We start from the raw sequence: 21,719 nt of genomic DNA, 5'->3' as shown, positions 1-21,719 counted from the left end.
TGGCCAGTGCCATACATTAAAACGGGGGCTCCAGAGTAAGCCCTTAACTATGGTGGAGGTATGTGACATCGCTGTGATGCAGCCCTGCTGCTGTGGTGTGTTTCCAGATGGAGGTTGCCCTCCAGCGGCCCCATTACCCACATTGTCAGTTTCTCTTTGCCTGGAATAACTCTCACGGTGCAGATGGCTGTTGCAGAGGGTTTATTTCAGGAGTGAGGGACAGAGACAGGCAGAGTTTGGGAAACAGTCACGGATGTGAATACAACACAATCATCCCCAAGGGTCTGTCCCACCAAGAGGGAGATACCTGCTCTGGGGGAATGGGTGGGGCTGCTGAACCCTGGCCAGGACAAGTTTCGCCTTCATGAGCACTCCTTGTCCTCAGGCTGGCCAGTGCCCTGGAGATCGTACTTGGAGAACCTGACCTCCAGCCTCTCCCCATGGGAGACAGCGTAGCACCCAGCACCTGGAACACGAGGAGAGGAAAGGGAAGGTAAGGGATGCAAATGGCGTCAGTGGACCCTCAGCACCGGCCACCCACCTGCACACCAGCCCCTCCCTGGGTCGGTCTGTCTTCTTCTGATTCTCATCCCCTTTCTATTGTGCCTCTCACACCCCTGTTCCCCTCCCCCACAGAACCCTTCCCCCTCACACTTCCCCCCACCCCCACTCTCTCCGCCGCCATCCCACCTAGTTTCAGCGGAATGCCGTTGCTCAGGAGCTGCCAGTAGGTGTGCTGGCTGTTATCGGCCTCCAGCCCCCGCACGGAGGTGATGTATGCGCCCCACACATGCAGTGTGTACTTGAACCTACAGAGAGACAGAGTGAGTCCTGCAGGAGGCCTGGTTACCATTGCCTCATAGCCTCCCCAACCCCCACTCCACAGGGACATGCAACCCAGGCCACCATGAGACTGCCTTGATCCCCCTGATACTTTAACTCACCCCCAGCAAACTGCTGGCTCTGGGAATCATGCAGGGTGGGGTAGCAGGGGCATTCCGCCCCCCATGATACTAGGGACCCCCTCCAATTTTTCCATCTATGTTGCCCTAGTAGTGCCATGCTGCCATCTAGCCTGCTCTCTGCCAGGGCCACTGGCACCAGCGATGGATGCCAGGCCGACCAGGTACCTGAATCTTCCGAAGTCTCTCTTTTGGACGACCTCCATCACATCAAAGAAGAAGGAGCACTGGTGCACGGTGACACAGATGGAGTCATTAAAGGATTGGTTCACACCATCCACAGCAGTGTAGGTGACATCAATGTAGGATTGAAGATAGGTGTGTGGAGCAGCTGCGGGGGTGGAGAGAGGGAGGTTATCTGTGTGGGTAGGAGAGAGTGTGAAGACCAGCCACTTATACCTTGGAGGAGGGTGAGTCTCCCACTGCAGGGACTCCTGTACCATTGGAGTCAAGGGGAGATCCACAGATCCTACCAGGAATTGGGTGGAGGTACAGGATTGCAAAGGGAGAAGCAAAGACAGAGAGGATCTGGGTGATGGCTCTGTGGCCAGGAGGTTAGCTGGGGTTGAAGACAGGGCCTCTGAAGCTATGACTCTCCACTGCTTGAGCTAAAAGCCAAGGAGCTTGAGCACTAGAGGAGATCCATAAATCTCTAGGTCATCCAGCCACTAGAAGGAGACACAGGGCTAAATATACAGCTGGCCTGGAATTTTTCAACGACCAAATTTTTTAACTGAAAAAGGCTGATTCAGTGTCAGAACTGTTCAGGAAGCAGTGATAGGTTGGAAGAAACAATCACCTTGAAAAATGTTTGGTTAAAAAAATATCCATATTGGAAAGCTTTGGTTTTCCAATTGAAGCGACTTTTCGTTCAGAAATTTTAGTAAATTTACACAGAAAAAAGGGAAAAAAGTGTGAAGTTGAAACATTTCAAAGTTATCAAAATGACACATTTTAATTGACCAAAATTGTTGGATTTGCTTTGCTTTGGTTTGTTTTTTTCTGGATTTTCAGTTCATGAAATTTTTTGAGTTTTTTTGACTTTTTGGCATCATGCAGGACAGGAAAATTTTTTTGAAATGTAGAAAATTCTCCTGGAACAGGAAAACAATCCCCAACCCTCACCCCACTGCCAGCCTTGCTACATGTGCTTCTGTCTACCTGAGGTACTTTAGATGGCCCCATCACCATCCTTAACAACCCCAGAATGAGGCAGCGCAGTACTATTAAGCACATTGTGCAGATGGGACTGAGACACAGAAAGACACAGGGTACATCTACACAAGAAAAAAACAAGCAAACCAAAAACCCTGTGACAGCACGTCTCAGAGACTGGGTCAACTGATCTGGACTTGCACTGGGGAGTTAAAAATAGCAGTGTAGACATTCAGGCTTGGGCTGGAGCCGGGGCTCTGAGACACAACCCCTTTGCCTGACACCTCCCACCCCACATTCCTCACTGGCATTTCAGCTATGCAGAGATGCTCTGCACAGGCTGTTTCCACATGGTGAAGGGAAGGCACAGTCTCTGCAGCCCCCCGGGTAGATGGGGCGTGACTCTGGCACCTGAGCCAGCCAGCGTCTCTAGTGCCCAATGCTGGCACAGTCCCATGCTGCAGGTCACCTATGTATTAGCCCAGAGAAAGCTGCATCTTTGATTCCCTGCCCCCTCCTCCCACCCGCACAGAGTGTGTGAAATTTCCTAGGCCGGGTTAAGAGGCAGGAGACAGGGGAGGCGAGAGGCCGCCATGGCCTGGATGGTAGGGACAATGAGGCTATTATGGTTCAGACGGTGGGTCAGGAAGGGAAACGCCTCCTGAGTCACCAGGAGAACTAGACGGCCCAGCTTCCAGGGAGTCACTGTGTTTGGGCACCATCCACACTGCACACCAGTGTCAGCAGCAAGAGGGCAGGTGTAGCTGGTGCCACAGTGAAAAGCAGGTTGTGCACACGCTGTGGTGTGCAGCTACATGTGTGAGGGGAAGGCTCCAGCAGCTCCCCACTGGTGGAGCCTTTCACTGCTGGGGGGGAAGGCTCTGGTAAGAGGGAGCTGGCAGAGCCTTTCCCTGCTGCAGGAGTCTATGCCTGTGGTAGGGAAAGGCTTTAGCAGTACTGGTGCAGTGGGACACAGCACTGTTAAACATACCAGCGTATATGGAGACGCGTGGCTAGGGCAAGTAAAGAGCCAGGTAGGGTGTGCATGTGGGTACATACCCACTCCCTTCGGGTGTGCCTTTACTGTACTCACTCAAGCCACAAGCTGGACACTCACCTGTTCCTGGAATATCGGACATTCCGGTACTTTGGGGAATGGCAGGGGCATGCCTCTGTCAGTGTGCCAGCGCATGCAATGTCCTGCTCTATGGCAGGGGGGGGGGGAGGCACCATTTTTAAGAACTGGATGGGTAGAGTGGTGTTTCCCATCGGATACTGGACAGAACTACGTTCAGTTTTGTCCCCATACAGATAGGGAAAACCTCTGAAAAAGAGGACTGGCCGGTTTAATACCAGACAAGTGGCCTCCCTACTGAGCCATGTCTCATCAGCTACACTGCTATTTATACCTGTGCTAGTGGGGACCACTCATGTACATACTCTACATTCCCCCAAAAGCAGGCAGTGTAGATGCACCTATAGACTCAACCCTGTTTCCTGGGTTGGAGGGCTTGTCTCTTTAAATCACTATGAGCTAAGCTGGTCTGACTCTGAACTCCATCCCCCTGTCCGCCCCTAAAGTGATGCTGGCATTGCTGGGTCTCTCCCATGCTACTGAGCTGGGGCATGGGGAGAGGGGCACTTTACCCTATGGAGCATGCAGGGGGCAGTTTGCTCTGGAAGGAGGAGTCCAGACTCCAGGGTTCACACCGCAGCTGGATCACCCAGTTTCCCCATGCATATGAGGAACTCTGCAGAGTAAGGATTATTGACATCCTGCAGAGGGCCCATCACTTTCTGGGTTCTCTCCCTTCCCCCTGCCACCCCAGAAGTCACACCACAGAGAGGAGGGGTACATGGCACAGGGCCATTTGACTCACCACAGCCCTGGCACAGCCCCCCAGGGGCAAGGTACAGGAGCAGGAGACCTGCTAGCGTGATCACCAAAGTCCTCCTCATCCCTCTGTCTCCAGTCACTCCCTGGCTGTGCTGGGACCTGGACTAGGACCTGGTATTTATCAGCTGGAAGGAGGCGGGGACACTAGGGTGCCTTGCCCTCCTCCCTTGGCTTGCCTCACCCAGCTGCTTCTCCACAGCAGATGGGAGACATTAAGCAATGCCCAGCAGTATGGGCAGGTCTGTGCCCCAGAGACTGGCACAGATAGAGATATCCAGGGCTGTCAGACCACTACTCCCTCCCTATGTTCTCTGGGTGCTGCAAGGAGCCAACTGGCACCAGAGACCTAGATGGAATTCTCCCCGTCACAATCCATATTCCCACTTCCCCAGTTGACTTGGTGTCACAGGGCCCTGGGTCATATCTCACTGGGGGGCCGTAGGACTGTGAGACCACAGCTGGCTAACATTTCTGCATGGACACTCGGACACCATAGGCCACCCCAGTGAAGTTGTGCACCAGTGTAAGGGAGAGGAAATTTGGGCTTCTTGGCTTTATCCCTTCCTGATTTCCCAGGTCATTGTGTGCAGGTGGTCCTGGCTGTAGGCAGGAGTGAGAGAAATTGGCAGAGCTGAGGGGGGGGGAAGCACTACACAGGGATAGCAGGGGTGTAGAATCAGGATTAACATGAATTGCCAGAACTGGATGGGGGCTTGTAATGTGGCTCGGCCGCGGTTTGTCCCTCAGCGGGGCGGTTGGGTGTCCCACGGCCTCGCTACGAATAGCCTTAGGCCCGGCCCTCGGGCAGGGCAGGGCAACAACCAGCGAGTCAATGCGCTCAGGCCCTCAGGCAGGGCTGAGCAGCAACAGTTTTAATACATAAGCCCAGGCCCTTGGTCAGGGCGGGGCAGCAAACAGTTCCAGGCTCAGACCCTCAGGCAGGGCTGAGCAAACAGCTCAGTAAGCCCAAGAAGCCCAGGCTCCTATGCCTGAGAGTTGGGGTGAGGGGGAGACTGCTGTTGGTGCCACTAGACCTGAGTAAACCAAAGTTGTGACTGAAGGCCTGAGTGAACCAGAGGTCTTCCATGCTGTGAACTTTAACCAGCCTAAGATGCTAACAGACTGCAAGCAACTGTGTAACTGTCAGCAATCTCAGCTTGCAAATGTAGGAGTTTAAAACAGCAAAAGCGGCGGGGAGGAGGGGGAGAGGGGGGAGGAAAATCTGTATGCGTTTGTTCTGTGAAGGCCAACAGATAAGCCTGTGGATGAGAACTTTTCTAACACGCTGAAATGTAATGCCTAATGTAGCTGCTGCTGGGAAGGGAGGGGTGAGGGGGAAAACCGAACAAAAGGCTTACACAAACAAGGGGGGTATAAATGCTGGGATCCCGCCTGCGCGCGGGTGTGCAAGATTTGGGAATGCTTTTCTCCCTGGCACCTTTCTTTGGGCTCAAATAAACCTGGTTTTGCTTCTCCACCCTGGTGTGATAATTAGTGTGACGCACACCGGGCAACGAACCTGCTGTTGCTCCGCCTCGGGCTCTTTGAGCCGGCAACAGTTTTGGCGTCCCTGGGTGGGCTCGAGGCAAAATTGTGCCTTGCCCGGACTCCTCCAATGGCCGGTGGACGATGGTCACAGCCGATGCCCAGCGCGCACCGGTGCCTTTACCGGGGGCCTCGGCAGAGACGCGTCAGGCTGACCTTGGAGGACACAACGGTGCAACGCACTCAGATAGTGGAGAAGCAGCTGCGGGCGACGGTGAGGAACCGGTCCTGTGGATAAGGTAGGAACAGTCCAGTGGTGTGGACTTTTGCTTGAGGCTGGGGACGCCCAGCCGTTGTAATTCCCACTAGACAAGAGAGTGTTCTATAGTGGGTCAAGGGCAAGCCCGTGGTATGGGGCAGGGACAGAGTATAGGCAGGGCACGGTGTACACCCTTAGAGTGCATTCTGGCGAATTGGAAAGTGTTTGAATCAGATCCATTGACTAAAAGTAAACTGAAAAGATTTTATACAGTAGACTGGCCTCAGTATCAGTTAGAGAGCCAGGAAAGGTGGCCACCAGAAGGATCACTTAATTACAACATGATCCTTCAATTATTTCTGTTTTGTCAGCGAATGGGTAGCTTCTGAAGCTGTTTGTATAGAGAGCTCTTGGAAAAAAATCCCTCATCATATGCCCCAGAGCTGCACTGGGAGGAGAACTGTCCGTGGGAATGTCTGTCTAAACAATGGCCTTGGTGTGTGTGTGTGTGTGTATACCTGTGTGAGTGTTCGTTACTGGAAGACGCCCAGACTGCCCTGTGAAGCGATTGCTAATGATCAGGAGTATTCTAACGCAAGCCCAGTAACTAGTGGATCTTTAGGAGATCCGACCCACGGTGGGCTGACTCAGCCTGGCATCGTCCGGCGAGGAAGCTGCCTGGGTCTAGGAATGTGTGAACCCATCTTCCCTCCCCCCCTTCCTTTCCGTGTGGGCTACTGACAGTCTGATCATCTCACTGGATGCAACCAGAGACTAGCCGACGCTCTTTGCTGAAAGGAGGTGTAGGAGAGTCAGTCATCCTCGTTAGTCTCTCCTGTGTGAATGTTCTGTAGGGAGAGATTCTTAGTTTATGAGCCGCTAGCGCGGACAGGGCACCCTCTCTGTGTGTGTAAGTGGAAAATGGGTAAAGGACAGTCTAAAAATTCTACCTCACCCCCAAAGGGTACCCCAGCATAGTACATGTACGTACATTATGGTCCTAAAACCTGCAGGTATTTAGAGAATTGGAATCTTCACATGTGTGAAAATCCATCTAAACAGTGCCCATTAGAGGGTATCTTTAATCTAGATAAGATCATATATCTCAGAGGAGCTTTTAATCACAAAGAAAAGCCTCTGACACAGTGTGAGCAATTTGTCTAGGAACGGGTTAATTTGAAATTCAGCTTGTCCCAGAGATGAAAAGTTGCTTTATGTTCAAGGTCAAGAACCAGCACAGACTATGCTAAGTAAAACTGCTTTCAGCCCCAGCTGGTTGTGGAAAATAGAGACAGAGGCAAACCAAAGGCAGTACAAGTTACAGAACTGAGATTGCATTTGCAAAGCTTAATTCTCCAGTGAGATCCAACAGTGTGCTTCTGCAACCCTGTAGCTGGTATGGCTCGGTGACACTGGAAAAGCCATAGGGCAGCTGACCTGAACTGGAATCTCTGAAAGAGACGCCGCAGGAGAGTCCAGGGTGTAAAAGAACAGCCATCCCAAGAGTGGAAGCATGTTGGAAATTCTGGACAAGCTGTATACAGGATAATCTCCCGTCCACCTATTTCCCTTCTCTGAACATTATACACAGATGTGGCCAGTCTGGATATGTGTAAGTATTAAAGTGGCTTAAGGCTTGGAGCATTCATATTTTTTCCTGAGTGATGTGGGAGTGTTCCCAACACTCTCCATTGTTGTTTTATTATTTTTAATGAAGCTTTAAAATTTGATTATATGCAGTGTCAGTTTGATCACCTGACATGAGGAATAATTAGTAACAGAAATTTGTCACAGTTTGGTGAGCAATAGAGAATGGGGGAGCCCTGCAGAATTTACACCATCTATCTGTTTTACCCTTGTTATTTTATGTTTGCTTTGTTTGGTATTGTTGGTGTTATATGATAAGGATTGTATGGTTAAAGGTGAGCCCTAATAGAATAAGGAAATACTATCTAGTTTTGGCTCTGTTCTGTTTAACCGGTTACTGTTGTTTTTCTGCTCTGTTCATTTGGGCGTTAGGTGTGTGGGCGGAACTGAACTTCTCGTTCGTAATTCCTCAGGGTGGAAGCCATGTGTGCGATGAAGCTCTGAGGTTGTATTGAGATCTTTCTGTCCCGTCCCCCCTGTAACGGACAATGTAATAGAAGTGGAAAAATCTGGCTTAGACTGTAATTTTCTCTGCTCTCTGTGTAATTTTCTTTTCTGTTTAAGTGTCAGTAGACAAATGGGTGGGTCTCTGGGTAGACCCCCAAAGGAGTTTGGATTGTGTGTTAAGTAAATGGCCTTTACCCAATGGCCATGTATTTTTGCCCAGGTGGCAAGCCTTACTAGGGAGGACTCGAGTAGTTTTGGGAGTAAAAATGTTTTAGGGAAAAGACCAGAAGGGTGGGGGCTAGTTGTGAAGCCCACCCTCCTAGCTAAACTGGTAGTGAAATAAGTTTGTGTCCAGGATAGGGACGATTCAGCGAGAAAAGCAGGATCGGGCCCAGGCGGGCAGGCAACAGAGAGATGGGAAAACAGGTTGGAAACTTTTGAGGGTGTAGTGGAAAGAAGGAGTAAGTGAGTATAAGCATGGAAATTTCAAATACTCAGAAGGATATTTGGAATGGTGATTTGAATTGGTAAGTGGCTGCTGAAGGAAAAAGCAAGTGATTTAAGGGGAGAGCAAGTGATTTTTAAGGGAAAGTGAAAAGTTAACTCTTTAGTTGCTGGAGGGAACAGCAGTTGAACTTTGTAAAAATGCTAAAGAGAAAAGTTTTTGGTGTCTTTCAAATGTTTGTAAATAAATTCAGGCAAAGAAAATATGGGGTAATTCTCCTGTTTTGCCTAAAATTAACAAGAGTATTTGTATATTTTAAGTAATGATTGACTGCCCAGAAGGGGTAGACTTTTGTTTTGTCTTTCAGATAATCAAAGAAAACTAATGCCAACTGAACAGCATTCAACATATCATGCATTTACTGACAGAGTAACAATTATGTTTTGTGTTCTATGTTCTGTCTTGTGGTGTTTGTCTCGTGGCCAGAATTGTTCTGTTTAATATTTTTATGGGATGGTCTAATTTAAAATCAAGTGGCAGTGTTAAATTGAAATGCAGATACTTGTTTTGTTCAATTTAGAATACAAAGTGTTTGGATATATCAGAAAAATGTGATATACTAAAGTCTTATACATTTTCTTAAGTAAGAGAAAGAAACTTTATTAGCCAAATCTTTTAATTTAGAATGGTTATTAAAATTTGCATACTAACAGTCTTTAAAAGCAAGGACATGGAAAGTTAACCCACTCCCCATATTGTACATGGGATCCTTCTGGCTACCTCAGACTTTTAGCCAGAGGACTGGGGATGGTGGAAAGCTATTGGACTAGAGGTTATATTAAGTGAACTCATCAAAGTGGGTGTGCTTGTCCTGGCTTGTTGTTCTAAAGCTCTGTAATAAGGTTATTTTAGTGAAAGGGTATATGTGGCATACATTAAATAAAACTAATGTACTGTGTATGTGTTTATTGTTAACAAAAGGTGTATAAGTAAAAGTTTCCTTTATAGGTTAAAAAAAAATGGGAAAAGGAAAAAGAATGAGTTAACTGAGAAAAAAAAAGAATAGTTAACATGCTAAAAATAAACTGGCCAAGATTTGTGCTGAGACAAACTTAAAGTGGCCAGATGCCCTTCCTTTGGCACTAATAAGTATAAGAACCATTACTTGGCTAAAAACCAGAAAAAGGGGGGACTTAAATTTGCCCATGCAACTATAAAATTTGTAAAATCTGCAAAGACACTAATGCAATGTGTTAGGTTTTTTTTCTCACAGGTAAAGAAGAAACAACCCAAAGATCCTAGCACCCCTACCACTCCTTGGAATCAGAAGACTGGGTCTACATAAAGATCCATCAACGAAAGACTGCCTTGGCTCCACGCTGGAAAGGCCCTTTCCAAGTCCTGCTGTCTACCAACACTGCTGTGAAGTGCCAAAGACTGACTGCTTGGACCCAGGATTCTCACTGCAAAAAGACCCCTCCACATCAGAAGAATTTTCCTATTGATGATTAGCCTATTTCTTCTTCTAGCTCTACTGTGCTTCTGGACAGCAGGGAAAAAGGACAAGGTGACGTACTGGCAACCTCTCCCTTGTCCACTGACAGACCAACTGTGCCTTTAGACTTTTCTAGAAAAAGCAAAGCTATTACAGGGTGATATGTGCTGGCAACCTCTCCCCTGCAGGATGCTAAACCACAATTGTTTTGGGAAAGAAGAAGGAACACTCACTCCACTGACATTGCCAAAGTCCAGGAATTCCTGACTAAAAGGACATTGAGAACTGACCCTGCTGAAGAAACAAAGAATTGTGTACTGGCAAGAAGAAATTTATGGGACCCATGCTTGGGAATGTGGTATTAATTGGATTTTGGGGTTTAATCTACAGGCTGTGCCCTGTGTTTTGGATAAATCCTTCAGTATGTATTGCCCTCCCTAATTGGATTTTAAATGACATTGCCCTTATCCAGTTTTCAAATCACTTCTGCATACCCAGATTGCTCACAAGGGGCTGCCATTAGATTAGCACAACAGAGGGCCTGGGTTATTTGCTCTGGAAAGAAAGAGGATTGAGCAGATCCCTGTGGGCTAGGGCCAATATCTTAAAAGACAAGAACATGATAAGAAATTGGGCCAACTAGAAAAGGCTACTAGCCTTATTCTTGAAACTCAGCTATCTTAAGTACAGGCTGGAGTTGGTGAGTTACATGTCATTTCAGCCCTTAGTTCTATGACCCAGAAGTTACTGACAGAGATGGTATTGCATATCACTGAGGCTGGGAAGGCATTGCAGTGGGATCTAGACCAGACTTGGCCCACTGCCCTTACAGATGCATCAGGAGTACCATCTGATCTGTGGTCATGGAGACATACTTGGACACTTTCTGGATGGAAGTGGGGACATTCACAGTGCTCCTTCCAAGCATATGGACCGGTTAGGGTGGGTGTGGGCTCCCACATACCGAATCCTGCTGGGTCCATGGGGAGGATGCATGTGGGACTACATTATTCACCAAGACATCTGGGAAATTAAACCACTTGGTATACCTACCTGATTTATAGTCAGTGTCCCAATCCCTTAGTTGTTAAATGAACATTCCACTCTTTTGTCCATGCATTCATTCCTGGGTTGGGGGTGACTAAGCTCAAAAGAGCAGTTGTACATATATCTGTAAAGCTTCATTGTTTTTTGTTTTTAAAGTTTGAGAAAACTCGCCAAAAGTTTGTTGAGTATTCTCAAAGGGGGGAATTGTTGGTGCCACTAGACCTGAGTAAACCAAAGTTGTGACTGAAGGCCTGAGTGAACCAGAGGTCTTCCATGCTGTGAACTTTAACCAGCCTAAGATGCTAACAGACTGCAAGCAAAATGTGTAACTGTCAGCAATCTCAGCTTGCAAATGTAGGAGTTTAAAACAGCAAAAGCGGCGGGGAGGAGGGGGAGAGGGGGGAGGAAAATCTGTATGCGTTTGTTCTGTGAAGGCCAACAGATAAGCTTGTGGATGAGAACTTTTCTAACACGCTGAAATGTAATGCCTAATGTAGCTGCTGCTGGGAAGGGAAGGGTGAGGGGGAAAACCGAACAAAAGGCTTACACAAACAAGGGGGGTATAAATGCTGGGATCCCGCCTGCGCGCGGGTGTGCAAGATTTGAGAATGCTTTTCTCCCTGGCACCTTTCTTTGGGCTCAAATAAACCTGGTTTTGCTTCTCCACCCTGGTGTGATAATTAGTGCGACACACACCGGGCAACGAACCTGCTGTTGCTCCGCCTCGGGCTCTTTGAGCCAGCAACACTGCCACCCGTCAGTGGGGTGGTAGGGGGGACGCAGGCCCACCCACTCCTCTGCGTCCCAGCCCGGGGCCCTAACAGCGGCAGGCAGCCTGCTGCTGGGTCAGGGGGGGATCCAGGCCGCAACACACTGACATTGGTTCTGGTAGTGCTGCAGCCACACTGGGGTCGGCTACCCCCGGGCTACTTCTGCTCTCCCCCTTGTCGAGTACCTGTGTCATTGTGGTGTCACCGGCGGTCTCAACCACCATCGGCTCCTCGGGGTAAGTGTTCTTGGGTAGGCCCAGCGGGTCCTCGGAGTAGCGGGCGAGAGGCAGGCTCGGCTCCTCGGGGTAGCCGGCATGGGGTGGTCCCGGCCAGTCTTCCTCGGGGTAGCTGGCGCGGGGCAGGCTCGACCGGTTCTCCTCCGGGTAGCGAGTGCGGGGCAGGCTCGGCTGGGCACGCGTGTGCCCCGGTGGGCGCGGCCGCAGGCGTCTGGTCCCTGCGGTGGCTAGGCCCCTACTGAGTTCTGCAGGCCAGCTTTTATACTTCCGGGTCTGCACCGTGACCTCTGAGGGGTGGGCGCAGGACCCAGTGGCTCCTCCCACAGCAGGGTTGGGGGAGGTTTGTCCCTCAGCGGGGCGGTGGGGTGTCCCACGGCCTTGCTACACGGCTCAGTATGGGAATGGGGTGGGCGGTTCGGTGGTCCAGGACTCCAGTGATTTCAACTGAAGCCTGAGCTGTCCAGCACCTCTGAATAGCAGGCCCCCGGAGTCTCAGATTAGACACCCAAATCTAGTGGGTCCTTGAAAAATTAGCCCTTGACTGTTCTGTGTCTCAGTTTTCCATTATCATAGAATCATAGAATCTCAGGGTTGGAAGGGACCTCAGGAGGTCATCTAGTCCAACCCCCTGCTCAAAGCAGGACCAAACCCAACTAAATCATCCCAGCCAGGGCTTTGTCAAGCCTGACCTTAAAAACCTCTAAGGAAGGAGATTCCACCACCTCCCTAGGTAACCCATTCCAGTTCTTCACCACCCTACTAGTGAAAAAGTTTTTCCTATTGTCCAACCTAAACCTCCCGCTCTGCAACTTGAGACCATTACTCCTTGTTCTGTCATCTTCTACCACTGAGAACAGTCTAGATCCATCCTCTTTGGAACCCCCTTTCAGGTAGTTGAAAGCAGCTATCAAATCCCCCCTCATTCTTCTCTTCTGCAGACTAAACAATCCCAGTTCCCTCAGCCTCTCCTCATAAGTCATGTGCTCCAGCCCCCTAATCATTTTTGTTGCCCTCCGCTGGACTCTCTCCAATTTATCCACATCCTTCTTGTAGTGTGGGGCCCAAAACTGGACACAGTACTCCAAATGAGGCCTCACCAGTGCTGAATAGAGGGGAATGATCACATCCCTTGATCTGCTGGAAATGCCCCTACTTATACAACCCAAAATGCCATTAGTCTTCTTGGCAACAAGGGCACACTGTTGACTCATATTCAGCTTTTTGTCCACCGTAACCCCTAGGTCCTTTTCTGAAGAACTGCTGCCCAGCCATTCGGTCCTTAGTCTGTAGCAGTGCATGGGATTCTTCCGTCCTAAGTGCAGGACTCTGCACTTGTCCTTGTTGAACCTCATCATATTTCTTTTGGCCCAATCCTCTAATTTGTCTAGGTCCCTCTGTATCCTATCCCTACCCTCCAGCGTATCAACCACTCCTCCCAGTTTAGTGTCATCTGCAAACTTGCTAAGGGTGCAGTCCACACTATCCTCCAGATCGTTAGTGAAGATATTGAATAAAACCGGCCCCAGCACCGACCCTTGGGGCACTCCACTTGATACCGGCTGCCAACTAGATATGGAACCATTGATCACTACCCGTTGAGCCCGACCATCTAGCCAGTTTTCTATCCACCTTACCGTCCATTCATCCAGCCCATACTTCTTTAACTTGCTGGCAAGAATATGATGTTCGTCCATCGTTTTCGAAGAAGACCTTGACATCTAGCAGGTTGTGAGCTGTCCACAGTGCGTCCGCAGGTGGCTGATAAGGCCAATACGGGAACGAAATGTTCTGCCACATGTCGGGCAGACATGTATGGGCACCACTGTTACTACATTTACAGCTCTGGCTTTACGGAGTGCTCGCTTCTCTTGTGCTATAGTTATCCTTCTGGCTTCAGATGTCTGGTAGCCTTGATGGATCAGCGTACGCCATGTCGATCGGTCTTGTGCCAGGGTTTCCCAGGAGGTGATGTCAATATCCAGGGACTTAAGAGAGGCTTTCAGCGTATCTTTGTATCGCTTCTTTTGTCCCCTGTGTGATCACTTTCCTTGAGACAGCTCACCATAAAAGAGCTGTTTGGGGATGCGGTGGTCTGGCATCCTTACAACATGGCCTGTCCAGCGTGTCTGGGCTTTCATAAGCGGAGTATAAATTGACGGCAGGCCTGCTCTGGAGAGGACTTCTGTATCTGGCACCTTATCCTGCCACCGGATCCTCAGAAGTCTGCGGAGGCAAGTCATGTGGAAGTGGTTCAGTTGCCTAGCGTGCTTCCTGTATATAGTCCAAGTCTCACTGGCATACATCAGGGTAGTTAGCACTACTGCTCAGTAGACTTTAAGCTTTGTAGCAAGGCTTATTCCACGGCGGTCCCACACGTTGGTCAACAGTCTGCCAAATGCAGAACTTGCCTTAGCGATTCTGCAGTTGACCTCGATGTCAATTGTCACTGCGCGAGAAAGGGTGCTGCCAAGGTATGTAAATTGGTCCACTGCTTGCAGCTTTTGTCCCTTCACTATGATGGTGGGCTCTTGGTGTTGGGCTTTCGGAGCTGGCTGGTGCATCACTTCGGTTTTCTTTATGTTGATGAGGAGGCCGAAGTTATCGCATGCTGCTGCGAATTTATCCATGCTAGCTTGCATTTCCTGGTCTGATCCGGCAAGAATACTGTGGGAGACTGTATCAAAAGCTTTGCTAAAGTCCAGAAATAGCACATCCACTGCTTTCCCCTCATCCACAGAACCGGTTATCTCATCATAGAAGGCAATTAGGTTAGTCAGGCATGACTTGCCCTTGGTGAATCCATGCTGACTGTTCCTGATCACTTTCCCCTCCTTTAAGTGGTTCAGAATTGATTCCTTGAGGCCCTGTTCCATGAGCAGGGGGTTGGACTAGATGACCTCCTACGGTCCCTTCCAACCCTGAGATTCTATGATTCTATGATTTTTCCAGGGACTGAGGTGAGACTGACTGGCCTGTAGTTCCCTGGATCTTCCTTCTTCCCTTTTTTAAAGATGGGCACTACATTAGCTTTTTTCCAGTCATCTGGGACCTCCCCCGATTGCCATGATTTTTCATTGATCAACAAATGAGGAATTTAAATGTTTTCACAAGGTATGCCTTCTAAGCATAATTTCATTAGTGTGTAGAGTGTGAACCAAATGATATATTCCATCACAGACCCAGTCACCCCTGTGATGGGTTCAGTCACAGATACCCCCTTGGGACTGTCACCTGATGTGCTGAGACCACCACTGAGCCCATTTTCCCTGCCAATTTGAGCCTCCAGAACGCTGCCTTGCTGAGCCAGATACACTAATCTGCTGCAACAGACCCAGGATCTTACCCACGCCCCCAAAGCTGCAGACTTAACTGAAAACGGCTTAGCAAGTGCTCCTGTCTCTAGCATCAGACACCCAGCTCCCAGTGGGATCCAAACCACCAATAAATCCATTTCACTCTGTATAAAGCTTATACAGAGTAAACTCAAATTGTCCACCCTCTATAACACTGGACTGTACCCTGGTATATCAGTCTATTACACAAAGGCAGAGTGTCAAGTCAAAGAGCTGGGCAACTCTAATACACGTAAAAAGAACAGGAGTGCTTGTGGCACCTTAGACTAACGAATTTATTTGAGCATAAGCTTTTGTGGGCTACAGCTCACTTCATCAATTGCATAGACTGGAACATATGGTAAGAAGATAGATAGAGATAAAGATATACATACAGATGGTATGGCTACTTCCACTTTTTCATGTTCTCTGTAAGAGGCTAATTAATTAAGATGAGCTATTATCAGCAGGAGGAAAAAAACTTTCTGTAACGATAATCAAGATGGCCCATTTTAGACAGTTGACAAGAAGGTGTTAGGATACTTAACATATTTTTCCCTATGTTAGATGCTATGATGTGTAACTGGAGTGTCCTGCTGGGATTAACTTTACAACTATGGGGGGGGAAGGGGAAGAAGCGGGAGGGGCTACACAATGACTACCAGAATACCCCCAGAGGAGAGTGCCATGTACCACCAGACAACGGGAGATCCTGGGTGTGTGGAAGAGGTAGTGACTGTCTCCTCTCTGTTCTAGGACTAGGAATGTCTCCTCCTTGGGCCTTCAACTCCACCCTAATGCACAGACGGCACCTGGACTTTACACCTGCACTCACTGTCATAGACATCCAGGCTGATAAATTCCATTTACAGTTGGTAGGAGAAAGGCAAGACTGCTTCTTCTGATTATTATTATTAGTTTTGCAAAATCAACATTTTTCCCCATCCCATCTGATAATTTTGGGGGTGGTTGATGCTTCAAAAAAAAAACCCCAAACCTGTTTTGTTTAGGATGAGAAACTGCTATCGAGCTGCAGAAAGGTGATGAGATATGGTGGGAGTCTGCAGTGATATATCAACTAAACCCCAATGCCTTGTCCCAGGCAGGATGGTTAGTGGTTTTTAGGTTATCAGAGCTGCTCGCTCAAAGAACGAAACCCAGCACTGCTTTCACTGACCCAGGAAGCAGGAAGACTGCCACCGAAAATGTACAGAGACAATACTGAAGGTTTCTCTTGTGGTGGCTAATTTGGTGCTTCTTGTTGAATGAGGCCTACAATACAAACAGTTACCAGCTACACAGGGATAGCAGGGGTGTAGAATCAGGATTAACAGGAATTGCCAGAGCTGGGTGGGAGCTCAGTATGGGAATGGGGTGAATGGTTTTGTGGTCCAGGACTCCAGTGATTTCAACTGAAGCCTGAGCTGTCCAGCACCTGTGAATAGCAGGCCCCTGGAGTCTCAGATTAGACACCCAAATCTAGTGGGTGCTTGAAAAATTAGCCCTTGACTGTTCTGTGTCTCAGTTTTCCATTAGTACAATGAGGGTGATCATCCCTTCCTCACTCACCAAATGGGAGTGGGAGGGGAAGAGTAAGTTCATTCATCTCTTCGTAACACTAGGAGATCCCTGCCTAGGAGAGGGGGTGTTGTGGTCTTGCCCGTGTATGAGGATTTCATCCCCAAGTGCTGGAAGGGATACAGGGAAACAGTGGGTGGAAATTTTGCAACAAACCCAAAACCCCACCCCTCTCTTATCACAAAGGGGTTGTGAACAGACATAAAGTCTCTTATGGAAGTGGATGGGTGGCTTTTAATTTACCTTCACTGGGAAGGGGGCACATCACCACTCCTGGGAGATGAACCTACAACAACAAGGGCTCTGGGTATTACAGGCCTGCTAGCTAGATCCCTTCTGGCCTGACAAGGCCCTGTCAAATCTGTAGAGCAGGGGTGGCCAGCCTGTGGCTCCGGAGCCACATGCGGCTCTTCAGAAGTTAATATGCGGCTCCTTGTATAGGTACCGACTCTGGGGCTGGAGCTACAGGTGCCAACTTTCCAATGTGCTGAGGGTTGCTCTCTGCTCAACCCCTGGCTCTGCCACAGGCCCTGCTCCCACTCCACCCCACCCCACCCCTTCCCGCCCCCCTCCCCATAGCCTGCAGTGCCCTTGCTCCTCCCCCTCTGAACCTCGTGCATGCCATGAAACAGCTGATTGGGAGGTGCAGGGAGGTGCTGATCGGCAGGGCTACCGGTGGGTGGGAGGCGCTGGGAACAGGGTGGGGGAGCTGATGGGGGAGCTGCTGATGTATTACTGTGGCTCTTTGGCAATGTACATTGGTAAATTCTGGCTCCTTCTCAGGCTCAGCTACGGCATCATCTATCTTCCCAATTTGGTGTTTGATAGGCTTTATCGCCTCCACTCGACTTTCCCATCATGTGGCACTCAGTGGTTTCAGTGTCAGGGAGGATGTTCCCAGATGTTGCTTCAAAATTTGCCATCGATGAGTTGATGCAGAGAAAAATACATAGATGCTTTGAAGTACATTTAAAAATTCAGCAGCCTCACTAGAAGCTGATGCTGCATCTCTGAGCACCAAGTTCAATGAATGAGAACTTCATGGGACAAAAAAGGCTCGAGGGTTTAACCCTCGGATCTGGGCCTGCACTCCTCTGTTCTTTCCTCTCATGTTGGCACCATTATTGTAGCCCTGACCTCTCATGTCAGCTATCGCAATTCCCATATCTTCCAGCTTTTAAGAAGCACATTTGTCATATCAGCTCCTGTAGTATCATCAATGTCAATAAATTCTAGAAAATGCTCTCTGACAGTCACCATTGCAAGGACATTTTCACTAGTTTCTGTTGTTGTTACAAAATGCACCATTAAAGTCATTTGTTCTGTATGGCTGATGTCAGGTGTGCAGTCCAGAATAACAGAGTAATATCTTGCTGACTTCAGATCTGCCACAATCTTGTATTTGACTTTTATTGCCAGTAACTGTATGATCTCATTTTGAATTGTTTTTCCAAGGTTGTGGTCTGTGTACATTTCTTAGGTGGTAACCCTTTTTAGATGCTCCTGGAGTACAGCATCAAACTCTGTCATCAGCTCCACAATTTTAAGGAAGTTTCCATTGTCTGGCACATACAGCTGATCTGAAGTGCTAGGCAGTGCTGATGTAACCAGCCAGAATGAGCTCTCCCCTGACATCTGGTGGTGAGCTGTGGAAAAGGACTTCAGGGGCTGATTTTTGTTTGCATGTGTACACCCACCCTGCCTAGCATGATGGACTGCCTGCCCAAATGGTCACTTTGCCTGCTGTGGGATCCCCAGTCTCTGTTACTGGGGGAAAGAGTAATAAAGCGTTGTTATCCTGGTTATGTGAATCAAGGACATTAGAACTGTCCTTGACATTTTATGATGGAGGGACTCGCTCTCATCTAAGTAGCACTCACTAGGCAAGGGACATGGGTTTCAAACCCTGGTGATCTGACAGAGAGGTAGGAGATAGATTTTTATCTCTTGTGCTTGCTGTCTCTGTGTGTGCAATAAACACTATTTATTTCTTCTCTCTTCAGTGTGCAATAAGAGAGCTATTTTTGACTCTATGAGGAATCTTGTTATATGCTACTACAGAGCAGAAATCACTGTTATCCTGATCTATGCATTAGCCCTACTTTCAGCTAGTGGTGCACTAGCAGTGAGACTCCCCTACTACCAACTAAAATCATTATGAGCTGAAGTCACTAAAAAGCTGAGATTGCTGAGAGCTGTATTAAGTTGGGGGGGCAAAGACAAGTTGGTGAGTGGCTAGTGGAAAGGCATGGATAGCGGAATGGATAGCAGGGAAGCTGGCAGTGAAGACTGCAGCAGAACCCCACAGAGAGACGTGGCAATTGACCATCAACCCCAGCAGCAGAGCATGTAAGATGCACCCCCCACTTCCACCCAGGCTGGGAAGTAAATTGCAGAGGAACTTCTGAACTCTGCAGCTGCACTGACCAAGGTCAGAAACTCTGGGTGGGGTGACTGTTGGGTTGCTGGACTTAAGAAACCAGAGGGGAAAAGGACACTGCCAAACTTACTTGGGGTGGATCTTTTGCTCATGATTTGTGTTATGAATCCTGTTTGTGGTGTTTCCCCAACATAATGCTGCATTGTTTCCCTCCTTTATTAAAAGGCTTTTGTTACACTCAAATTCCGTGCTTGCGAGAGGGGAAGTATTACCTCTTAGAGGCGCCGGGGGGAGGGGGTTTGTAATTGCCCCCACTCAGTGACCTGGGATGGGGCTCGAGCAGGTTTTGCATTGTGTTATTGAAATGGAACCCCTAGATACTGAACCTGGCCCTGGTTGCTGCCAACTCTGACGGGCAGAAGTGTTACACTAGGATTTGGGTAGCAAGCATTCTCACAATGGCAATGAGCCTTTTCAGAACATGTTGCCAGTAAAGAGACTCTGATGCAATCTTCTCTTGATGCTGATCATCTATGGTAGCCTTTAACCTTAGTCTCATCTCAAGCTCTTTCCACCTATGGAATGCTCTCTGGTGATTTGCTGTCTTCTCATGGCATGCCAGATTTCTAGCCAGATTTTTCCAGTCCTTTGTTCCTGTAAAACCCAAATGTGGCTGGAACATTAGACTGGAAGAGTTTGCAACAGAAACAGTATGCAGCATTCTGGGTTTTTGAGTACCTAAGCCATGGCCTCTCCCCTTTGACACCATTGGGGATTTCATGCCAGTCATGTGTTGGATGGAAACTTCTATTTTCATTGTCTTTGGGGAACATGAAGCTTTTCCCTTCTGTGGCCCACACAGTACAAGGAAGTCCCTCAGACTACTGCTTAAGTGGGAACTCAGCAGCAGCTATTTCTTGTGCCTCCACCACACTCTTCTCTGATCTACACTTTTCTTCAGGAATGTGCATGGTTACATCTATTTGAGATGGAGATATGGATGCTGCAGTAGCTGGCAGGTCACCTGCACTCTGACTAACTGGAAGATCAGGCATCTCCTCACCACTCACATGCTCACATGCTCAAGGCTCACCATGAACATTTGTGTCTATGTATCTCAGGAGAGCTCCTTCCTGTTTAGATACAAAAGCTTCCTTTGCTTGCTTGCTTTTTCTGAATGCTGCCCCAAAGGGGCGTTTTCTTCTTTCACTCATGGCTGCTGTTCTGTGCCAGCTATAGTGGCTCTCAACACTCAGTTGAAGGGGACAAATAAGCAGGCTGGTAGCAGGGCCTGAGTGAGGGAAGATATCAGCGTCTTAAGGGCATAACTGGCTCCTATTACTTCAGTTGACGGCCTGTTCTCCTCAAGTGGGTTCAGGGAGGCAGCAGGAGACTGGAAGCTCCCTGAGAAGCTGGTGTTAATCAGTCCAGGCTCCTGGGGGTGCTCGAGAGGTACATAAGAGGCTCCTCCTCCTCTTTCTTCCTGCAGCTCCTGCTGCTTTCTGTTATTCCCTCTCACTTTTTCTCCTGCCTGCCTGTTATGTCTCTTGTGCCCTCCTTCCTCCAGCACAGCACTCCACCATCTCTGTGCATCTAGAGCAGAGAGAATACATATGCACCAGCAGCAGACACAATTTTCTACACTTTGGATCCTTGTGCCCCTCCCCTCGCCCACACACACAGTCTGGCACCTGAGGTGGCTGCCTCAGTTTGCCTGATGGTAAGTCCAGCCCTGGTCCTCTGTAACAACAAACTCGCTCTTCCATCACCTCATTAAACCAGTAATACCCAGGGAAACTGAGTCCCACCCCCCTCTGCATGCAAACCATTGGAAAAAAACCCAAGGAAATCCCCCACTTCATCACAGGGGTGACTTGGTAGAATGTGTAACCCAAGTTAATGGGACTGATGGAAAAGGGAGCCAAGTTTGATGGGGAGATGAGAGATGGGGAAGAGTGCTCACCTCACCAAGGGGATTGAGCCTGTGATTGGGTTAGCCTTGGGGGCTGGAAGAGTGACTAAGCCACTCAAGGAGGGGATGAGAGGAAACTGCTGTGCCTCAGCGGAGCCTGGGCTCTCCCTGGGCCCACCTGAGGGGAATGTTGGCCCTCCCACTGCCACCTCTCTCTGGCTGGGGTGTTGCCTGAACTGAACACCTGAAAGGTGTTTTCTGAACTGCTCTTTCTCAGAGTAGTTCAGAAAACAGGTCTTGGAAACAGTGAGGAAGCGCCCTGTGCCATGGTGCCACTGAGTAATGCCTGGTGTTGCTGCTGAAAGTTTGGGCCCCTGAACAAATCGGGGCCCTCAGCACCTCACCAACTAGGGTGACCAGACATCCCGATTTTATCGGGACTGTCCCAATATTTGCTTGTTTCTCCCGCGTCCCGACCAATGTTAGGTCGGGACACTGGACAAACAAGCAAAGGCTCCGGAGCCCGAAGGGCTCGCGCCCTCCCCTGCCCCGACTCCGCCCCCTCCTGCCCCCATTGGATCCTTCCCCAAATCCTCGCCCCCATCCCCGTCCCCTCACTGCCCCATTGTCTCCCTCCCCAAATCCCCGCCTCTTTCCAAGCATGCCATGCCC

At 49.0% G+C, this 21,719-nt stretch overlaps 1 protein-coding gene across 1 annotated transcript; it reads right to left on the bottom strand.

Moving 5' to 3' along the window:
• Positions 1 to 203: 203 nt before the first annotated feature.
• On the bottom strand, positions 204 to 4,094 carry LOC123370310 (transcobalamin-1-like). The gene is made up of 4 exons (XM_045016733.1): positions 3,998 to 4,094; positions 1,131 to 1,293; positions 691 to 809; positions 204 to 466 (listed from the first exon to the last, which is right to left on the bottom strand). The coding sequence occupies exons 1-4, from the start codon at positions 4,074 to 4,076 to the stop codon at positions 363 to 365; spliced, it is 465 nt and encodes a 154-aa protein (XP_044872668.1). The 5' UTR covers positions 4,077 to 4,094; the 3' UTR covers positions 204 to 362.
• Positions 4,095 to 21,719: the final 17,625 nt, after the last annotated feature.

The sequence above is a fragment of the Mauremys mutica genome, chromosome 4, assembly GCF_020497125.1.
Source record: "Mauremys mutica isolate MM-2020 ecotype Southern chromosome 4, ASM2049712v1, whole genome shotgun sequence".
NCBI lineage: Eukaryota > Metazoa > Chordata > Testudines > Geoemydidae > Mauremys > Mauremys mutica.
The sequence above is the reverse complement of the archived record's forward strand: the minus strand, read 5'-3'. Positions and strand labels throughout refer to the sequence as shown.